Source organism: Cladosporium halotolerans, assembly GCF_011745625.1.
Source record: "Cladosporium halotolerans strain TM138-S3 chromosome Unknown Sca23, whole genome shotgun sequence".
NCBI lineage: Eukaryota > Fungi > Ascomycota > Dothideomycetes > Cladosporiales > Cladosporiaceae > Cladosporium > Cladosporium halotolerans.
In genome coordinates, this window is record NW_027191474.1 from 99,358 (window position 1) to 119,993 (window position 20,636).

The window sequence follows — 20,636 nt, forward strand, 5'->3', positions numbered from 1 at the left end:
GCGGCATCCTTAGCAATTTCTCCGAACATTTCGTGGCGTCGTTGCTGCACTGTACTTCCTGGTATGCTGTGCGACACTGCGTCGCAAGCCAACTAAACTTCTACTTCGACTTCCAACCCGTCTCTGGTTCCCTGCATGCTCATGGGTCTGAAGGCCATGAGAGATGCAACGGTGATGCAGTGCCGACGGGAACTTTTGACTTACATACATTCATGTCATCACCGTGTATCACGGGAACAATGTTGACAGAGCCTAGCGCGTAGCGCATTCACGACAGGTATTTCCATCGGCAACACGTGCCGGCCGAGTCTCAAAATGACAGCATTCACATGCGAAATGGGTATTGAAGTAAAGGCAGTTTTCACGCGGAGTAAAGGTCAATGTTAAGGTAGGCTTCGCGGCCATAAAGTTCGATAGGTATACACGCTTTCTGTTGTTCAAGCCAGCTGAAACGCCGTCGCCAATGCAATTCCGGATCCCATTCTCTTCCGGGTATCATGCAAACTTTTGGAATGTCCACATTGTAAATCATGAGGTGAGAACTCTCGATCACCTATCAGACAGCCGTGGCAAGAAATGGCCTGCAGAGGATCGATCCGCTCCGCACAGGCAGCCACCAGGGCAGGTTGCATTCCCTGCCAGCCCATCGCCTTGTCGTGTCGATTCGTGAGCGGGGATTTTGGAGGGTGGCCGTAGGGGCTTTTGGGAACGCTCTCGCTCCGGCCTCATTTCTACAGCCGTCCTCTTTCGTGGTCTTCGTGATACCGTCTTCGGTCGAGAGATGATGCTAAAACAAAGCAAATGCACAGAAGCAAGCTCGCCGTCTCCAGGGGACCGGCCAGACCCTTCGCGAGTTAACAGACTTCAAACGCCAATCATGCCAAGACGTGAGTCCAGCTCATTCGTCAATCATCGACTCGATCTTCTTCACCATGTCTTCGATGTTGTACGGCTTGACGATGTACTCGTCGACTCCACACCTCTTCATCTCCTCCAAACACTCTTCTCCCGCATTCCCGCTGACACCTACGATCGGTACGCGCTTTTCGCGCTTCAGCTCCAGCTCCTTGGCCCTGATCTCCTTGGTCGCGGTGTTGCCGTCCATGATCGGCATTTCCTGATCCATGAGCACGACGTCGACATCACACTGGTTCTTGGTGTCGTCGCCGATGCCGGCGGTTTTCGGATCCGCGAACGAGTCAATGACGTAGTCGACGGCCTCGCGACCGTCACTGGCGGAACTGACGATGAAGCCCTTGCTTGCGAGCTTGCGCGCGACGATCTTCTGGTTGAGGCTGTTGTCTTCAACCAAGAGGGCGTGGGGCGGTTCGTTCTTGTTGGTTCGCGTGCGAAGAGGCAGCTGGGTATGCTGCTCCGCGTCTGGAGGAGAGGGGCCAGCTCTGTCCTTTCCTTTGGTATTTGTCGATGCCGGGAGGTCTTTATTCGAGGGAGGTGTAAGCTTCTCTCTCGGACGCAAACTTTGACCCGTGATCCCAAGTTCGCCGCCCGCCCCAGTCTGCTGGTTGGCTTCCTTCATCTTCTGCGATTCCGTGCGGGGTTTGTCGTGGTGTTTGGCTTCCGAGCGCCTTTCCTCATCCCTCACCTCACCACTCCCATGGCTCTCTTGCCTCACAGTTGCTTCTTCCTTCGCCAAGTCGTGTTTCAGGTTCTGGCTCTGTATTTCGCGTTCCTTGGACGACTGTGTCCTCTTCAGCTCTTGCTCAGTCTGCGGTCGACGCGATTCCTCTGGATCCTTGGCGCTAGACTCCTCTTTCGCATCGAGCCCGCTCATGCGAATCTGGCCACGCGCGGAAGATGTCTGCCGCTTCACCTTTTCTTCGCTCGGGCCGCCACTCTCAGGAGGATCCGAGCGCTTAACCCGGAAGAAAAACCCGAAAGTGGCACCGTCGCCTTCTTCAGACGTGACTCCGATCTCGCCTCCATGGAGCTGGACCAGTTTGCGGCTGATGTTGAGCCCAAGGCCCGAGCCGCCATAGATCTCATTTGTTTTCGGCGTGGCTTGTTTGAAACGCTCGAAAAGCTTTTTCTGATTCTCCACGCTGATACCGATTCCAGTGTCAATGACCGCAACCATTATGTATAGTGCTTCGCCGCCACCCCATTCTGGTCTCTGAGTGGAGTCCAGTCGGGGCACTTCGCGTTCCTTGTTAAAGAACACGAGATTTGGGGGGTATGAAGTGGGGCGATCTTTCGATGCGGAAATTTTGCAAGTGATGGAGCGTGTTTTGTCTTTCCGAGAAGTGAATTTGATGGCGTTAGAGGTGAGGTTGATAAGCACTTGTCCAATACGTGAGAGGTCCGCCAAGGTCCAATCTACCCCTACTTCCCTGTAAGCTTCGTCGGTTGTGCAATTGAAATCGATGTTGTGTTTCCGAAATTCGGGTTGGAATATCTTGAGGTTGCCACGGAGTTCGCTTTCCGGCTGGCACGGCTTTGGTGTGAGAGCTAGCATGGAGGAGTCCAGCTTCGAGTAGGACAGGACGTCGTCAACAATGTTTTTCTGGTGAGATATGCACAAATTGATTGTGTCGAGCGATTCGGCAATGGCCACGTGATCAATCTTGCCAGTTTCTTCATGTTTCTTGAGGACGTCATTGATGTCCCCAACGCAATGGACCATTGCTGACAGTGGATTCCGGATCTCGTGGCTGATCATGTCGATGAAACGCTCCTGCTGTCTCTTTCGTTCGGTGGCTTCCTCGGCTGCTCGGCGTTGGTCGTCCTCTGCGCTCTTCTCTGAGGTGATATCCACGACGGAGCAGATAAATCCGCCGTGTTCGCCAAGGCTGACATGTCGCAGATTTTCTGTGCCGAGAGGCGTCAGGAGAAGCAGTCGCCATGGGTGCTGACTCCCCAACGCGCGGAACTCTGCTCGTAGCTCTGTTTGCGATCTGAAAGCATCTTGGTACGCATTCATCACGCGATCGTAGTCGTCCGGATGGATACTTTGCGGCCATGACTTGAACGATTGATCTTCTCCCCAGTGGGTGGTCAACTGGTAGAAGTGTTGATTGACGAAGACAGCTCGCGCGTTGTGATCCAAGATGGCCAGCCCGGTAGGAATCATTTCGGCGAAGCGGTGGAAAAATGGATGCTCGTCCAGAGGGGTTGAGTCGTTTGCTAGGTCACATGAGTCCATCGTGCTCGTCTCGTCGGTTTGGCCCGCGGCTAGCGACGCATCCTTCGCGCCAGACTTGCGGGATCCGTCCTCGCGCCCACGAGCTTCTTTGCCACCGTTGTAGAATAGTTGACAAACAACGCCTTTGGCATTCTCGAAGTTTGGTTCGAACAACGGGCTGAGTAAAACCATGTAATCCTCGTACTCTGGCTTTTGCTGCTCGCGCAGCAAGGCATGGCTGGGTATGCGCGTAGGCTTACCTCCGTTGATGCATTTCTGCAAGGCATGCCAGGCGTCGGGAGAAAGTGAACCGCGTTGGGGGCTGCCCTGTTCGCGTACACCTCCAGCGTCTTCCCATGCTTTGTTGTAAAGCAGGGAGAGTTCGAATCCCCAGAAGACTGCCGCTGGATAGTCGAAGTTCGATAGAGTGACGGCTAAACTTTGTAGGAAATAGCTGTCTTGCAACTTGATCGGCGAGTGTTTCCAGATCTCCGGAAGAGGATTCTTGAACGACTTCAGAGGTTCATACGAAGACAGGCGCATGCGTCCCTCCCCTACTTCCTGTTGTTCGTCGGAGGCAGTACGGGAGCCCATCGCTTAGACGGGTTGAGCGAAGTGCCGTGGTGACTGGCACGACTGAATGGGAGTTGAATCGTCCAGGAAGTTGGAGGTGACGATGGCGAACCCGCCTGAATCGCCGGTGCTTAGTGACGCAGATAAAACTCGACAGCGGCAAAACACCTCTTCAGATCGAAAAGACGCTTGCACATCGACGGATTGACGTCAGATCGTGGAGCATCAGCGCTAGCTTCGTGCCGGGCCGCGAACTTCTCGGATGCGCCGTTGGCTGGAGTAAACTCCAGGGTCGTCAGAGGGGCCGAATGCCGGTGGCCGTTCCCGAGAATCGGACGGGCACAGGGTGTATTCATCATCATTGTGTGGAATGTCAGCAATTGCCAGAGTTGATCCGAATCTGTGCAACACCATTGTTTTCCTCAAAGAATGCTTCGCACGTAGACGAAGGCAAACTATCTGGATAAGCTTACCATGACCCTGCACCACTCACGAGACAAGTCAGACCCTCGGGCTTGTCTTCCGGTCCACTTCTCCACAAGTGCCCGAGTTACTCGAGTTCTGGCCTCTTCGGCGCTCCACTAGATCAACGATCCAGGAGGAGGGGGGCGCACAGGAGGGGGCCATCCCTGTCGCTACGTCAACGCGCTGCAGGAACAGTTCTTTGCGCACACCCCTCGGTTAGATGTCCTAAGATCGCATGAAGGGAAAGATAATGATCGACTGACAGACAACCCCAAAAGATAACTTCCCCATCAGCTAAAGGTCAGTTGATTAGCATTGCCAATGTACTCAGAGCTGTCACGCTCTCACAGGCGTAGCAAGGTCCGATTTCTCCTGCCCCTATGATGTAGGTATTTCCACACTAAAGACTGCCCTAATGGAATGCTGTCAAGATGCTCTGATTCGCTCTGCCTTATCAGGATTGCAGTCTCACAAGGTCTGAGGAGCTGAGAGCTGCCTCCCCACGCAGTAAAGCTGACATTCACCCGCGTCCTTCGTCATCATGAAGAAAGTCGCACAAGGGTCCAGCTCACCCACAAGACGATGGACACAAGCGTGACAAGGTTTCCGCCGATCTTTCGCACAGAGTCGGTATCCAGGTACAGATTATAATCGCATTGTTTTCCCAAAAGCTTTCGACTGGCACGTGCCCGGTCGATCTCAAGCCCACCTTGGTCGCGCCGGCGGTAACCCATCGCCTAGTCCTCTCGCAAATCGACAAAGCTTCGAGAAAAAGGTAGCGAAAATCCCACGGTGCACTTCAGCATCCCTTTCCATGGGCGAGGGATAGCACTTCGGGCGAACACAGTTCAAGCACACGATATCAAATTGGAAAGCAGCCAGAAACATGTTCTGTCTGCTGTGAATGGTAAACCAGTTCTCGGGCTCGCCATAAGAACCTGGCGCGACTGCCGCTTTTCGCAACCTCCTCGGTCGTTCGCTCAGCTAGCTGTGGGCCTCCTCCAGCGCTTTCAGAACGGACTCGATCGACGGAGGGGGTTCCGCTACACCATTGCTAAATGTCAGGAGTTCCGCATTGCCCCGCCTTGTCACGGCCAAAGCGGAGCGTAAAGCAGGCAGAGTGGCTCTCAGAAAGCCCTGGGGTCTCGCGTTTGCGGAACCTTAATGAGCGAGGTCCGGAAGAGTTGTTGGGAGAGGGACAAACTCCCACAGAAGACTGAATCTCGCGTATTGCGGAGTTCAGCTTGGTGGACCGTAGGTGGATTGATGAGGGCGGTTTCCGTCAGGGCAGAATGGTTTCACATCAGGTATAGTCGTTGGTCAGCCGTCTCCGTGACGAGGTTTGACATGCTGACGTGGTGAAAGCGCTCACTGCTCGACCTGACAGGATGCTAGCGGCCATGGAGGGTGCCGTTCTCGTTTCCGTAGGATCGCGAAAGGTATTTAAGGCAAGCGCCAACACTTGAATTGTTGTCTTCCAGTGGCGGTGAATCGACTGTGACACCCACTGTACAATCCGTCGTGAGCTTTCCGCAATATGCCATCTGATAGCCAATTTTGTCAAAACAGGCCGCATCCTCTGGCCCCCGCTCTTATGCATCTTTGGTTGAGCGAGAAGGAGAAAGGGTGTCTGCATGCACGCATCCGAGCCATCCGCGTCAGTGGCGTTTTTGTGACCTGGTCGTCGCAGACTGATAGAGGTACCTGCTTTGCAGATCGGAGTTCACTTACATCTGAGCACAACCGAGGACAGCATTTCACGAGCGTCGCCTCACTCCCACCGACGAGCCGCAAGCGAAAAAAATGTCACCCGAAAGCCCCTCCCAACCCAACCTCCCATTCGCTCGCCTCGCCACCGTGATGGACCGAAAGCGGGGCAGAGCGACTTGAGGACAACAACACGACGCATCGCGGGAGGCTCCGGTCAAACGTTCAGGGCGCGCGCGCGCGACTGCAGCTCTTCGCAAGCGTACCCCGCCACCCACACGGCGCAATTCGACGTTCGTGACGAAAAAATCACTCGGCCTCGCCTCACTCCTCACCCTCGACATCCTCATCAGCGACATCAAACATCACAGCAGCCATCGACACCCATCTATCAACCAGAATTCACCTATCACCCCACACAAACAAACAAACCGCAGCAATGGACGCCTCCACCGAGCGCCAGAACGGCACCGTCAAGTGGTTCAACGACGAGAAGGGCTATGGCTTCATCACTCCGGAGAACGGCTCCGCAGACCTCTTCGTCCACTTCCGCGCCATCGAGGTGAGCATTGATCCGATCCGTCCTCCCCATCAAACAACCCGTCACTGACCACCCTCACTCTCAACAGAAGGACGGCTTCAAGTCCCTCAAGGAGGGCGAGAGCGTCACCTTCGTTGCCGAGCAGGGCCAGAAGGGCATGCAGGCCTCCCAGGTCCGCCAGGCCTAAGCGCGTGGACGTAATGGGCGGTTAGATTGATAGCGGTCGGCGTTGTGGCGTTGGTCGGGCAGGTAGAGAAATGAGAGGATCTCCTGCCGATTGTTCTCATGTTGTGCCACTATCTGCTTTGATCGTCATGTTAGGGGTTGTTGGTCCATTGAGACGTGATGGACTGTCTCGCTGCTAATCTAGGTTCGCCTCGCTCTGTTCTTCGGTCTCCCTGTGGGAATACACCCATTATCTAACTCTAGCATTCAAGGTCGCAGCACCAAGGCGCACGAGTAACCACTCTTCACCCGTTAATTCAGCTACGCATTCGCTCTTCATCTCTCCGGCCACATGCTCACCTTCTGTTTGCACCATTCGAGGCCGCAGCTCAACGGTGCGTGAGGAAACCACTTTACGCCAGCGGAATCAGCTACGCATTCGCTGTTTATCCCTACGGCCGCATGCTTACCTTTTGTTTGCACAATTCGATGCCGCAGCTCAACGACTTCGAAGATGTGCTCTTCGCCCGGCGATTCACTTAGGCGTTCGGCCCTCCTCTTCCTGGGCCGGTGACCAGAACCTGATTCCATGTCCCAAGGCCGCAGCCTATCAGCACCCTCGAAACGGCTTCACGTCCGCCGTCGCAACTACGCATTCATCCGGCCATCTCCCCGGTCACGCCTCCGTTAACTACACTGATCCTCGGAGGTAGCAGCGGTACATTAGCGGAAACCCCCTCGGAAACCCCCCCATCTTCTAGCGAATTGACAAAGCACTCGCTATGTCATCCGTGCGGCCACTTGAGGTGCCTGAGGCCGAGCGCACGCGCGGCGGCGGTCGATTATTACTACCTTCTACAACAAAACATGATCAAAGCGGCTCCCGGCGACCCTGCTGTTGCTCCGACACAAGAGCAGCAGCAGCAGAGCAGCAGCAGGAGCCCAAGTGAAACGAGCTCGCCCGACGCAAGCAACACGTAGACCTCCAGCGTCCACTTCACGAGGGCGACTCGCCTGCGGTGCGGCCAGCAACCTCATTCATTTCCTCGCGGCCACAGCCCGTCCTCCGTCCATCTCTCCGATCACGCCCTTGGCCAAGAGTTCTACCCTTCGAGGCCATCTCCTGCAGTAACATTAGTTCGGAGGACAATTCCCGAGAGAATGTGCGCTCCATCGGGGTTCCAAGCGCGTGTCGGTCAACAGAGGCTACAGGCCGAGGCCGCGGCTCACCGCACTGACATTTAGAAGAATCTCTTTCGATGAACCGCGCGCGCCGGTCTTCAACGTTCATACACTCTACCTGGCCTCCATCAGAGCCTCGGGGGTTGTTTCCGCCTTGCGGACGCCGACAGACGCCGAAATCTTCAGGTCTAGGTATATCGGCAAAGCGAGTCCAATCAGACGATAGCAATGAACTTGGTGATCGAGTTCCGAAGCCAAGAAGAATATCATAGCTCACCTCAAAAACACCAGAACGATAAAGTGAACGAAACAAGTCAAAAGGTAAGGTATAAAGTCCTCAATCAATTCCACGTAAAATATCTACCAAACGAATCTAATAGTTCCAACTCCCCATGCGACGTGCCCGAAATGCAAAAGGTGTCTAAGAGGGCAGAGGCCGTTCAAAAAGTCGTCATCCCCCAAATCGGCCGAAGTAAAAAGTTCCCAAAAAGGTGCTGGCGATCGGGTTCTCTGGCGCTCAAGGCGAAGGCGCTTAGAGAGGGATGGAGACGCAGTTGGCCTCGAGGTTGATGGCGTTGCCCTCGGAGTCGCCAGTCTCGCAGCACGCGGCGACGTTGGAGCCGCAGGCCTGCTGGACGGGGACGGCCACTGTTGTGATTGTTAGCCTCGAGGTTCGTTTGGAAGATGGGAGCTCGAGAGGGAATACGTACGGACGGGGACGTTCAGGCAGTTGAGACCGATGAGGTCCTCGCCGCTGTTGCAGCAGGCGAGCTTCTGGCCGTTGCCGCACTTGGCCTCGCCGGAGCTCTTGTCGACGGAGATCTTCTTGGCGCCGTCAGAGCCACCCTGGGCGTAGGCAACAGCAGCCACGGAGGCGATGAGGAGAGTCTTCATGAAGGCCATTTTGTTGGTTTTGGGGGATTGACTGGAAGTCGGTTTGTAAAAAGGTTTGTTGTAGAAGCGAAAGTGGTGGATTGATGAGGTTGTTGGATGATGAGGAGAATTGACTGGAGGTGGTCGAGGAGTGAACATTTATATCTTGTCGACACCGCCGTTCGGGGTGCTGTGCTATTGCATGGTGCTTTCTGTTATGGCGATGGCAATCCTTAATTGACCCGCATGTCTCAGTTGAAGAACTTCGGTGTACGCAGGTGTGGATTTCGCGGCTGCATCAACTAGGCTCAACGAGGGGATTGTGGCACTCGGAATGCGTTATGCTACGGCTGATGCTCATCTTAGCAAGATTCCTTTGCCATCCGTGTGAGGATGGCCGTGTTCATCGAGGAGTATGGAAAGGAGTTGTTGCCTTGCGTTGCCTGAGATGCCTCGAATTCTGGGGAGGCGTTTTGCGGGAGTGCCTGGATTCACCCCACCTCTCCACATGGCGCTGTCGCTCACCGCTCGCCCTGTCTGAGACCACAATTGCCCGCCTCCGACGTGTCTGGCACAACGAAATCGCTGTACACAACCCCACCGGACTCGACCATCCTCCCGCCCCTCCCGTCCCTAATGCGCGGCTGATCCTCCACCGCGGAGGGCGACCGCGGGGCCGATTTGGCGGTTGCTCTCCCTACAAGCAAATTGCCGCCGGACGATCTCCCCTAGATGCGTCCTCACCGCTGGCCCTCCGGTGCATACTCGTGACCTTCCCGCAACGTCGGTGTGCTCTGCCCGCTGTATTCTTGGCTCGACTAGCCATTAGCCGCCTGGGGTGGAAGCAACAGCACCGCAATGGCTGGCCTCAACGACAACCTCCCAACCCCAACAACGCGGATTTGATGTCCGTCCCGCGACATGTGAGTGCTGCTCCTAACGCTTCTCCAATCTGGAATGCAATCTACCTTCCAGTGAAGTGGGACCCTGCGAAACAGGAGAGGCGGTAAACAAACATCTCGGTGGGGGGTTTGGAGGTGGGGAGTCTCCTCACCCAGCAGCCCATTGGTGTTTTGTATCTGGAATGCCACTTGCTATCACTGCCAGCTACCGGGGAGAAACATGTCTTCGATAAGGATCTGTCCTCTGATATCCTCGAGGCCAACATCAACAGCAGCTCGGAGAGTATGCCGAGGTGAAATTGCTCGAGCATGCGAAGAGACACCTCAGCCTACTCAATACCGAGCTTCCTGCCATGCCATCCCTGATATTCACCAGAGCCCACAACAGCAGTTCCGCCACTGTACACGGCCCTTCCACGCTACACAAAATGCTTCCTGCACCTGAAATTCGAACAATCCGTGCAAACACGTGGTTCCCTTTTCGGACACCATCGCACAGCCGTTCTGCAATACTCGAAAGCGGCTTTAGCGCCTTCCAGTTCCACGTATAAGCTAGATGTACGCTCAACGTGTTTTAGCAACACAGCTTGTCGGGCCGATATGTTCTTGCACACCATGAGGGACGAAATGATCCTCACGCAGGTCTCTCCTTGCGTCAAGACTTGCTGGTATGCCCGTTCCTTGCAGATATGTCGCAAGTGCACCACGATGGCTGGTACAGGTCACCTCAGCCACCAGCCTGCGAGATTTCTGCGCTACATTGACTTGATGCTAGTATACTGCGGCCTGGAAGAAGGCACCCTACAACTCGGGACCATTGGCGAAGACCCCGAAGGATGAGCGAGGACAAAGAGCTCCTCAAAACTCACATCTGTACATCACAGGACCCTCATTTAGCCACAGTATGAATTGTTCGAGGGATAAATCACGATTCCAGACCATATTTGCGAACTACCGACCCCCACGATCTACTTCGCAGCCGCAAGGACCGCTACACTCCAAGCAGGAAGCGTGACCTCAAACTTACCAACCTCACCCTGAACTTCACTCACAACAGGCTTAACCTTCTCCTGCCCCGGAAGATTGCTCTCCATCTCCTCAGCACTGATGACAGTCAACTGCGCCGCCGTCTTGCCCTCAAGCTGAACCTTCACACTCTGCTCCGAAGCCCCATAGTTCGCCATCTTGACGAAGAACGTCTGGCCTCCACCAGCGCTGCTCGCAACCCAATACACCGGGCCAAAACCCGCGTCCGCCTCCACAGCGTGGATCTTGTCGCCGCGGTTCGACGCAAACATCTGCTGCACGAAATAGCTGATCGAGCGCGTAACTCCATTCGTCGTATCATAGCCAAACAGGTTAGGCGACCAGTCGCGCAGACCGAAATGCTCGAGCATAGGCGCGAACGCCGCAGCACGCACGACGTCGCTGTTGCGCTCGAAGCCGATGGCGTAGACGGCCTCGCTGACGGCGCCGATCATAGTCGGGTAGTCGGTGGTCGAGCCGTCGTTGTTGGTCGTGCTGCCGTACTCGCCGACGATGACGGGCTGCGAGCGCGGCTGGTGGTCGAAGGCGCTGAAGTTGCCGACGAACTGGTCGGGCGGGAGGTACTGGTGGACGTCCTGGAGGACGCCTTCGGGGAGGTCGTCGATGACGCCCGCGGGGCCGTTCTGCTTGGCCGTCGTCGCGATGATTTGCAGCTGCGGGTATTTGGCGTGGATGGCGTCGTAGTATTGTTTGAAGCGCGCGGGGTAGGAGTCGCCGCCGTTGTTGAGGAAGTCTTCGTTGCCGACTTCGACGAAGGGGATGTCGAAGGGGCTTTGGTAGCCGAGCGAGGCGCGGTACTGTCCGCCTGGCGTGCTGGAGTCGCCGAGTAGGAACTACAAGGGGGCAGTGGTCAGTACGCGGTGTTTTCTGCGGATTTCGGTCGACTCACCTCGAGCTCGTCCATCGTCTCCTGGACGTAAGGCTCCAACGCAGCCCCGGGCTCGACCATGCCGCCACCGATGGTAAGACCAGCCCAGACATCAAGCACTGGCGCGAGGTCCATGTCAATGCACCACTCCATGTACTCGATGAGGCCGAGTCCATCGGTGTTCGGGTATCCCCAGTTGCCTTGGCGTCCAGGGCGATCCTGCACGGGTCCCAGGGTCTCGTTCCACTTCCATCGGTTGTCGATGGAAGAGCCCTCACTTTTAGAAACTTGCATCAGTTCAATATTCTCAAGAGGACAGACTTCCAGGTAACTCACATGTTGTTGCCTCCCGGGAAGCGCAAGAAAGAGCCGTTCAGAGCATTCACCGTCTCAGCCACCTCCGCATTGAGGCCGTTCGGACTACATTTCGCGGATCAGCAAAACGATTCTGTGGCGATTCGTCTATCGTCACTAACTCACCGCTGCTTGAACGTCTCGCCATACAACAACGGGAACCCGAGGTTCAAGGTTCCGTCAGACGCAGTCGCCGCATCGAAGGTAAGGGTCCACAGGTTGTTGCCGTCGGAGGCGGACTTCGACACAGGGATTGAGGTGTTGTACTGCGTGAAAGAGCCGCTTTCACTCTTGACATCGACCTTCGCAGATCCGAGGACGCTCTGATCGTTGGCGTTAACGAGCGAGACGGTTACGGGGCCCGAGTAGGCGCCTTGGAGCCAGAACTGTGTGTTGTAGTCTCCCTCCAGGACTGCAAGTCTGTCAGCTACATAGACAGAGGTCCTTCTTGCGAAAATACTCACCGCGAATGCCCTTGTAACCCGGGTTAGAGACGCCAAACGAGCCATTCGCTCCACCCTGCGCGCTGATGGCAATCGTTGGGTGGTTCGCCTTCCCAATCGTCGTCGCATTATCCTGCCTCACCTGCGCCTGCCCGACCGCCTTCCACGGATCAATGCTGACGTTGACGCCCTGGAAGCCGTTGTTCTGCAGCAGCTGGCCGTACAAGGTTCCGTCGCCGGAGTGGCTGATGTCCTCGAACATGATGCCGTACAGGTAAGGGCTGGAAGCGTTGCCGCCGGATTGCGAGACTTTGAGCTCGAGACCTGCCGCTGTCGAAGCGGCGAGGGCGAAGAGCCCTGCTAGGTGCCGGACCATAGCGAAGCGAGTTGTGAATGAAGATGGAAAGGGATAATGATACCTCGGGAAGTGAAGAAGGCTCTGAAGAAGGAAATTAACGAGTCGCCGCGCAAGCGGCCGAACCTACTTATACCATCGCATCTAAGCACATGCGGCTCAAAAATGAGGCTCAAAACCGACGCGGCTCATCTTTCTGCCCTTACTCTACTCCACAATAACAGGCGACCTACTCGTTCGAGCAGGTCGGCTCGCGCCGTGGGGAATAAGCATTGTACTTTGCGGGCCGCGAGAGGCTTTAGTGTCTTGTTAGGTCGAAGCATCTGTACAAAGTGCCGGTGGCGCGTCGGTCGGTTTGCTTGGCTGCTCGGGGATGTTCGCGGTTTTGGATATAGTCATTCGTGCGGCATGAAACCACTTGCTGTGACCTGCGGATGCCGTCTGGAGAGCTGTCCGTGTTCCTGATCGGCGACAGACGATCGGCGTCCGGGCTTCGAGTGGTGCAGCGAGCACAGGCACATACGAGCAATCAACGAAGATGGCTCGGAGACTCTTTCGTCCATCACGTCCACACAAAACCCCCAGGATGAACGTGCCGTTACCCGCATGACGTCCTCCCCGTATTCTCTCCATCTGGAGCTACGACGACTGTCGACTGGGAGTGGATACTCCATAGTGCTCAGGCTAAATTCCATGTGGAGGGCCGATGTGGGGAAGTAGGTATACGATGATGAATGTGATATCCATAGCTGGCTGGACGATCAATTCCTCTGCGCAAAAGCAACTGCCGTGAATGGGCTCGCATACCTCGCAGAGATATTGCCCCTCTGCGAATTGCTTGCAAAATTGTAAAGATGCTGGAATGGGCAAAAAGACAAAAACATACAACAGGCGGAATCCCCAGATGGTCACCCACTCTAGTACTAGTCGCCCGGTTCAGTGCTTATGTATGGCAGAGCGGACGGGATACTAGGGTTTCACAGCCTACTCCTGGAATCGTTTCCAGGATCCTAACTGCTTACACATTGCTAATTCTTTGATCCTGCTTCTTCTCGTTTCGTCTAATAAAATACTAGGGATTTAACCTGCATCCCCGCATTGCGATAATCCCCGCTGAGCGAAGCCGTCAGCCGTTGGAGCCGCGCAGGATACTTCACACGTACCCTATCAGCGATCAGGGTATTGCGCAATGTATGGCGTCGCTGAATCATGCATCTACCGTAATCGCATTTACTTTATGGTCGATATGGTCACCCACAGCTGGCTAAAAGATGGTACGCCCTGAAGCGCTTTCCTGGCTTTCCGGCTCCATCCGACCATATCACCTTTCTCACCAGTATGAAGGAGCTGTCTATCACATAGATGAATACTGTAGCCTCTAATGTTTCACCAAGTCGCTGATCGGACCAGGTGAGCGTGGAGGGGGGCTCTTCCATCTCCGCGGGCCTTCCTCTCTTCTCAACTCTGGGACAGCGGCAGAAGCTGCGCGGAGTCTCAGGTCAGCAAAGGGTACAGTATGGAAAGAACATCAAAAGGCGACGATGACCTCTATTTTGACTTGGCAGGGACCGATGCTACTACTCCGGAGCTTCCGGCTTCGACCAAATGGCACCGCGCCCACGGCCGGTCAACACGAAAACAAAGTGCAGCTAGCCGCCAGCTACTCACACCGCCAGAGGAAGAGTCCCTAGTGGGATATGTACTTCGCATGTCCCATAATGGATACCCTTTGCAAGTGAAACATCCGAGAAGCCTAGCAGCAGTGCTACTGAGCCAGCGAGCAAAAAAACCGAGATGCTGCAAACGTGCCTGCCGAACGTACGTTGCCAGGAAGGAACTGGCCACAAGCATTCTACAAGCGCCATTTAGAACTGACGAGTCAGCGATTGAAAGCAATAGACTGGAAGAGGCATGAGCATAATATATACCATAAAATAGTGGAGTGGTTTACGATCATAGGTCCACAGCTGCAGGCGCCCACGGTCTTGAAAGAGAACGTGTACAACATGGATGAGACAGGCATCACGCTCAGCGCTCTGGGCTCCCTAAAGGTCTTGGTCGGTCAAGATGACCTCAGGAACTATCGGGGCGCTGGCGTGCAGCGGACAATGATTACCGCCGTAGAATGTATCTGCGCGGACGGTCACTTTCGGCTTCGCTCAGTCGGGAATTTCGCAATGCGGGGATGCAGGTTACCTGGTAAGTATTAACTACTAAAACGTTATACTCGAATTGACAATTACCGTTGCTTTACTGCCCTACATCTCATTTAGCTACACTCTGGGTGCTCGTGAGAACCATCGAGCTTCACATTTTCCACATCTGCTAGGAGCTGGTCCACCCTCCACTCTGCCGGGTCTGCAGCGATATCTGCGACTTTGACAGGATAATCGGACTGCGTATGAGCTGCGAAGAGCCTCTTACGGCTTGTGTCAGGCGCCGTGTCGTCCAAAACATCCAAGAATCGGATATGTTCAGAATCAATGTTGTTGAGCAGTAAGTGGTAAACAAGTTCAACAAGGTAGAAGTGCTCTCCTTGCTGACGCAAACCCCTGGCGCAAAGAGCCAGTGTGGACAGCATTTCCGTTTGACTTGCTTCTGCTGAATTCGACTTCAACCAATCCAAGACTTTGAACCCAACAAGATTCAAGAATTGCACGATGAAACAGTCGACTGTCTCGAAACCATGCCGAAGATAATAGAGACGTACTAGTGTCTCGAGGCAGTGCCGTGCACGAGTGGCGATAAATGAAGGCTTTTGTCCACACTCATTCTCGTTCTTGGGGAGAAATACTTCTCTCTGGACCTCTGTCGCGGAAAGTGGCTCGTGTAAGCTCAGAACGATGTGATGATACCACATGCTAAAACTTCTTAGTATTGAACGTTGTTGAACAACCATCACCCAAAATAAATATTGAGCAAATCTCGCAAGGCCAAAAACACTTACTGGATCTGTATCTGAGCTGGGAAACAAATATTCTTCGCTTGCAACGGCCACGGTAGATTTCGAAACCAGTTAGTAAGCTTAGCCTGAAAGCGTTCACAGACATTCTTGCTGAGTTTCTGACTACAAGGCGCTTCGAACCACTTGTGGCAGTTGATGGCATTTGCTATAAGGTATAGCTCTGCCCAAGCTTTGAAGAGGCTCCCGTGGTGCAATAGCCACAGCTTATCACTTTGTGGATACTTTAGCCAAACCTCTCCAAAGTACGCTCCTGCAAGTTCGTGGGAAGGCAGAGGCTGCGATGGTGGCTCCTTGAACAACGGTTGCTTGAAAAGTACCCAAGACCACATGCTATCATGAAGTTAGTCGCCGGATATCTGCGGAAAGAGATCCGGAGACTTACCACGTCCACGTGAACGTACTCCAGGCTGTGATGAACTTGACTTTCTCCAGGTTGTCTTTCAGATCGTCTTGAGAGGGAGACATCAAAGACATCTGCTTTGCCATGTTCGCTGCACGTACAATATACAGCCAACCAAGCTTATCCAAGCCGGACCTGCCAGTTTCGGAACCTAATACCAAAAGCGCCTGTATCGTAGTCAACTTGCTACTGTCACCATCCAATTCAAGCAATCTCTTGCTCTCAGCTAAGAAACGATACGACATGTTGGACGGGTCCCAGAAGTCGGCTCGGTTATTCAGACGGCTGGAGCCGTGCTATCAGCAGGTCAGTCAAGCTACTGGTACTTGTTGAAAGAACATCATACGCAAGCTGACGCCAAAATGGCATTTACCAGAATGGAGGAACAGAACTCCTGCCTACCAGCAGCCATATCTCCCAGGAACAAGTCCTTGTGGAGAACTGGCACTGATGTGTGCTCGTTGACGAAATACAATTCCAGTAGGTGTTGCACCATAGCATTGTCCGCCGTTACTGAGGTCCACCTCGTTGCTTGAACAGAGTCAATGTTCGAGTCCACTAACTTGGCACCATGGTATGGTGTGAGGTATGGCGCGAATTGCTGCTGCGGACTTGAATCTATATCTGCACCGAGAATCACTGTATTGTTGTTACCAGCTTGAGTGTCAAAGTTTTTCTCGTACATTGTCGAGTGCATGTAAGGATTCCCAGGTTGATCAAGGAACTTTGGCATCGATTTCGTGACCGGAAAGTCGTACCGATAGCGACTCTCTGGCTTGAGCGCGAGTTGAAGCTGTAACTCGCCGCCTTCGACGCGCCTTAGCAGGCATTCGGCATTTTCTGTAGTTCTTATGTGGCGAAATATTTGTAGAGCTTGTTCTTCAGGCAAAGACCTTATCATTTTGTGAAGCCCCTCAAAAGCTTCGATTCTCTGCTCAAGCACGTCGTGCTTGCGCTTTGTTGCCGCGACATGAGTCTCAGATGGCGCAGTGTTGTAGATGCATGGGGTGTCTCGTATTTCACAAGCTTGGCATCTGTATCGGGGTTTCCAGTGTTAGTCACATGGCTCGCTTCTATGATCTCGCGAAGAGCAGGAGAACAACTCTAATGGACGTACTTCGGACGTTGTGCAGAGCACTATGAATACGTTAGTCTCAGTGTGTATGCAAGTTGTGGCCGTTAGAAAGGGCAAGACCTTTTGTTTGCGTCTGCGACACGCTTCGCATGCCGCTACGACTTGAGCGCGCTTCTTGACAATACTTGAGCTACTGGAGATGTTTCGGCTACGTTGATGCATTGGTATGGAAACGCTAGAGAAAGAGATTTGGGTCGTTCTTATTCCAGAAGTTATGGATGTGAAAGAGGAAACAATCGATTCAGCTTTTGGGAAGATGTGGTTACGCCTTACTGAGCACTTGCTAGCCGCGAGGCAGGGATTCGCTGCGGGGAAATTCCCTAGCGCCGCATCTTTCGGAGACCATCCTGGACTATGAATTAGAGATTCGGCTTTGCTCTGATACGCGCTAGCAAGTTTCGGCCTTAGGCTACAGGATTAGATCCTGGATCCTGAATCCTAGATCCAACAGTTCAGGTTGCCAAGTGCAAGATAGCAGCTATTCGGCTGCCGGTGATGCAGGGTGATGATAAATGCAGCAAACTCATAATCCAAGGTACGTTCACCTGCTGGAATAGACAACCATGTCCTAACGCTTCCTCTGGAGAAAACATGCAGCCGAAGATCGATTGGCAGCAATTTCAGCAGATGCAGAACATGATGCAACAAATGATGCACATGCAGATGCAACAGCAGGCACAAACTTGGGTTCTTGTGCAACGAAGTCCGAGGCAAGTGCTGATATGCTTTTGCAAGTCGTGAAGAGTTTGGAGAACATTGCTAGACATCAGGAATGACGAGTGTGAAATTGAACCAATAACGTGGATACTGTACTCCTCTTTTATGCGGAAAGAAACGAGCATCAATCATTTCATAGGCATTGAGGCACTGAGTCGCTTGTCAAAGTTGAGCCTGAAGCTTGAGCGAAGCAGGTGTGCAGTAAAGGAACTCGACGGCCTCGCCCCCTTCGATATACGGCCGCCTTTTGCCACCTCTAGCCGTCGAGCGCGCGAAAGTATACATCTCTCCCTCCGCAACCATCAAGTATCCATCATCGACAAACCGACAGCGAATCTCATTCACCCATCCCCGTCGCTCCACGCTCCCATCCTCCTCACCAACGTCAACAAGCTCATCCTCGCGCCATCGTCAACAACCTCGTCCTCTTCGCCAACGTCAACATGTCTCTCGCACCTCACGCCATTACCATCACCACTTATCAAACCCACTCGGTCGCATTCCTCGAAGCAGCAAGCCGCCTCGACATCCGCCACATCGACGACCTCGTACGTACTCACCAGACCCACACACCTTTTAATCAACAAGACTAACAACCTCAAAGCGCATCACAGACGAAACCTCACCGCAATGCCCCGCCCTCGCCTCCTCCCCACCCCTCCTCATCCCGGGAATCGCAACAGCCCTGACCAGCACCGCGTAAGCCCCTCTTCTCCTCCCACCCAGCAAGCCACACCAAAACCACTAACACCAACACCAGTTCCCCCGCCAAACCCTCGTCCTCCCAGTCCCACCAACAAAACGCCGGCCCCCGCCCCATAACACCCACGCCCACGCCCCTGTCCGCCATCACCAGACGTTGCTCGAAGAGCGGTCCTGGATGCTTTTCGAAGTGGAAGCGGAGCAGCAGCGGCGGCCGGGAGTGAAAGTGGAGAGGAAGAAGCGCACGCCGCTGGTGAGGAGGAGGCGGGCGAGTAGGCGGGAGAGATGGTGATTGAAGGTTTTAGGAGAATGAGGGTGGGTAGGAGATCTTGTTGGGGACGGCGGTACTATGAGCAGCTACCGTCGGCGATCGAGTTGGAAGTAGGGGGTCGAGAACGCGGAGAGACACAAGCACGTGATGAAGTGAAGTTCAAAAAAGTTCTCCATTTATCGTAAAAGCCATTCATTACCTTACAACCTCTGCCGATTGAGCGGCGATCCCCAAATCCAAGCCGAAATAGAGGGGAGCGAAAAACCTGGGACGCTTCTCCAGCAGACCCATGAGTAGCTGGCGTCCTTCTGCTCAACCCCAACCCATTGAAAATCTTACAAGCCCAAAACCAGTCTCCTGAAACGCCAGCGCTATGCGTATAGTACAGTCCAAGAAAATCAAAGCACCAAGTGGCGCCCACGCCCTATCCCAGATCTCTTCAAGACTCTGCTCGGCCTCAACTGTTCGGCCACAGAAGTCAGAGAACGCAGTCCTCCCAGTAAATCACGCCACCTGCCCCACCAAGCCAATAAAAAGCGCCTGCGCCGCAACCTGCAGCGTCCACAGCCCCACCTTCCGCATACGCTTGGAAGTCCTGTCCGCATCTGTAATATCCCTGGAGAAAGCCTCGTACGTCTCCCTGCTTAGATCGTCCATGAGCCCCGAGTCGAAAATGGTCCATGAGCCGTCGAACTCGGCCTGCTCCTTGACGACGCGACAGTGGACGGGTATGAAGGCGCGCTTGGAGTTGATGTAGGCGACGATGGGGCGGACGAGGGCGTTGTTGACGTAGGAGAGGTCTTTCGTGAAGAGGGGGACGGAGGCGCGGACGTCGTTGAGGTGGACGCGGAGGTCGAAGATGATGAAGCGGGAGTCGCTGGGGGTTTGGCTGGGGGGCGAGGGGGCAGGCTTATGCTCGCGGTAGGAGTTTGTTGAGGGCTCGTGGTCGTTGTTATCGATCACGTTGTGGTTGTAGTTCATGCCGCGGTCTTTGTGGAACGGGGTTTGAACGTTGGCCACGGTGGCCTCCATGTGGTTGTAGAGGTCGTTGACGACCTTTACCAGGCCCTCGTCATCATCGCGCGGGATCGTGATGTCGGCAACGATGTCGACGTTGCCTTCGTGAATCCAGCTGAATGGACCTTCGACTCCGCGGTTGAGGTGATCGATCCTCAATCCGTCGAGGCGAAGACGGCTCTGCTTCTTCCATTGGCTGGAGTCACCGATGGAGGCCACGTTGCTGTTTGCAACACCAGTGTGGCCGTGCGCTTGTACTGGGTGTATGGTGAAGAGAGAGTTGTCGAAGGAGCCGCTCATTGTATTCGCGGAGAGGAAATCGTAGAACAGCCATTGCTTCCTCAGTCTGGGAAGCTCACAACTGAAGATGCTAATAGTAAAGGGTCGGAAGTTGTTCGGTTGGTAGAGGGTCAGAAGAACGTCCGACATCTTGAAGCTGTCGATTTCAAAGTCGCCAATGTTGTGTTGGTGGCGGTAACTCTTCGGATCCACAGGGACGTCAGACCAATGGACGAAAGTGCGATCCACGACGCCGCGCACGCCTTTCACTTCAACATCGTGAAGCAGGCCCTTGCCATTGAACCATTTAGTGAAGGACAGCGTCACGTTGACTGTGTCGATGGTAACATCGAATTGCGTATAGTTGGTGTCCTCTTCCGAATCGGCTTCATCCTTCGGAGAATGACTTGCCGCAGCTGCCGCTGCTGCGGCTGCGGTAGACGAGCCTTTGCTGACGGCTCTGTCGCGGATGCGCATCTTTCCTGGTCGTCTGGAGACGAACACATTCCTGAAAGTGATCACGCCGTCACGCCATG

The 20,636-nt window shown here is 54.3% G+C and overlaps 6 protein-coding genes across 6 annotated transcripts; 1 reads left to right on the forward strand and 5 right to left on the reverse strand.

The window, feature by feature from the left end:
- Positions 1-898: 898 nt before the first annotated feature.
- On the reverse strand, positions 899-3,733 carry WHR41_06574 (uncharacterized protein; the record flags this gene model as incomplete). Its single annotated transcript, XM_069375179.1, has 1 exon — positions 899-3,733. The coding sequence occupies one exon, from the start codon at positions 3,731-3,733 to the stop codon at positions 899-901; it is 2,835 nt and encodes a 944-aa protein (XP_069227881.1).
- Positions 3,734-5,935: 2,202 nt separating this feature from the next.
- On the forward strand, positions 5,936-6,702 carry capA (Cold shock protein CapA). The gene is made up of 2 exons (XM_069375180.1): positions 5,936-6,446; positions 6,514-6,702. Exons 1-2 carry the CDS (start codon positions 6,324-6,326, stop codon positions 6,610-6,612), a joined length of 222 nt encoding a protein of 73 aa, XP_069227889.1. The 5' UTR covers positions 5,936-6,323; the 3' UTR covers positions 6,613-6,702.
- Positions 6,703-8,304: 1,602 nt separating this feature from the next.
- On the reverse strand, positions 8,305-8,675 carry WHR41_06576 (uncharacterized protein; the record flags this gene model as incomplete). Its single annotated transcript, XM_069375181.1, has 2 exons — positions 8,305-8,420; positions 8,483-8,675. 2 exons carry the CDS (start codon positions 8,673-8,675, stop codon positions 8,305-8,307), a joined length of 309 nt encoding a protein of 102 aa, XP_069227898.1.
- Positions 8,676-10,515: 1,840 nt separating this feature from the next.
- WHR41_06577 (uncharacterized protein) lies at positions 10,516-12,635 on the reverse strand (the record flags this gene model as incomplete). Its single annotated transcript, XM_069375182.1, has 5 exons — positions 10,516-11,427; positions 11,484-11,739; positions 11,799-11,882; positions 11,943-12,228; positions 12,281-12,635. The coding sequence occupies 5 exons, from the start codon at positions 12,633-12,635 to the stop codon at positions 10,516-10,518; spliced, it is 1,893 nt and encodes a 630-aa protein (XP_069227882.1).
- Positions 12,636-14,415: 1,780 nt separating this feature from the next.
- WHR41_06578 (uncharacterized protein) lies at positions 14,416-17,340 on the reverse strand. The gene is made up of 8 exons (XM_069375183.1): positions 17,175-17,340; positions 17,097-17,116; positions 16,326-17,013; positions 15,962-16,275; positions 15,562-15,909; positions 14,858-15,475; positions 14,543-14,810; positions 14,416-14,485 (listed from the first exon to the last, which is right to left on the reverse strand). Exons 1-6 carry the CDS (start codon positions 17,274-17,276, stop codon positions 14,884-14,886), a joined length of 2,064 nt encoding a protein of 687 aa, XP_069227887.1. The 5' UTR covers positions 17,277-17,340; the 3' UTR covers positions 14,416-14,485; positions 14,543-14,810; positions 14,858-14,883.
- A 1,968-nt stretch (positions 17,341-19,308) lies between these two features.
- WHR41_06579 (uncharacterized protein) lies at positions 19,309-20,577 on the reverse strand (the record flags this gene model as incomplete). Its single annotated transcript, XM_069375184.1, has 1 exon — positions 19,309-20,577. The coding sequence occupies one exon, from the start codon at positions 20,575-20,577 to the stop codon at positions 19,309-19,311; it is 1,269 nt and encodes a 422-aa protein (XP_069227888.1).
- Between the last annotated feature and the right edge of the window lie 59 nt (positions 20,578-20,636).

Bases quoted from the DNA above. Each gene is read 5' to 3' on its own strand.
- capA (XM_069375180.1), top strand. From the start codon at position 6,324: ATGGACGCCTCCACCGAGCGCCAGAACGGCACCGTCAAGTGGTTCAAC. The intron at 6,447-6,513 runs GTGAGCATTGAT...CACTCTCAACAG, and splicing joins TCCACTTCCGCGCCATCGAG to AAGGACGGCTTCAAGTCCCT.
- WHR41_06578 (XM_069375183.1), bottom strand. From the start codon at position 17,276: ATGCATCAACGTAGCCGAAACATCTCCAGTAGCTCAAGTATTGTCAAG. The intron at 17,117-17,174 runs GTCTTGCCCTTT...ACGTATTCATAG, and splicing joins GTCGCAGACGCAAACAAAAG to TGCTCTGCACAACGTCCGAA. The intron at 15,476-15,561 runs GTAAGTGTTTTT...AAGAAGTTTTAG, and splicing joins CCAGCTCAGATACAGATCCA to CATGTGGTATCATCACATCG.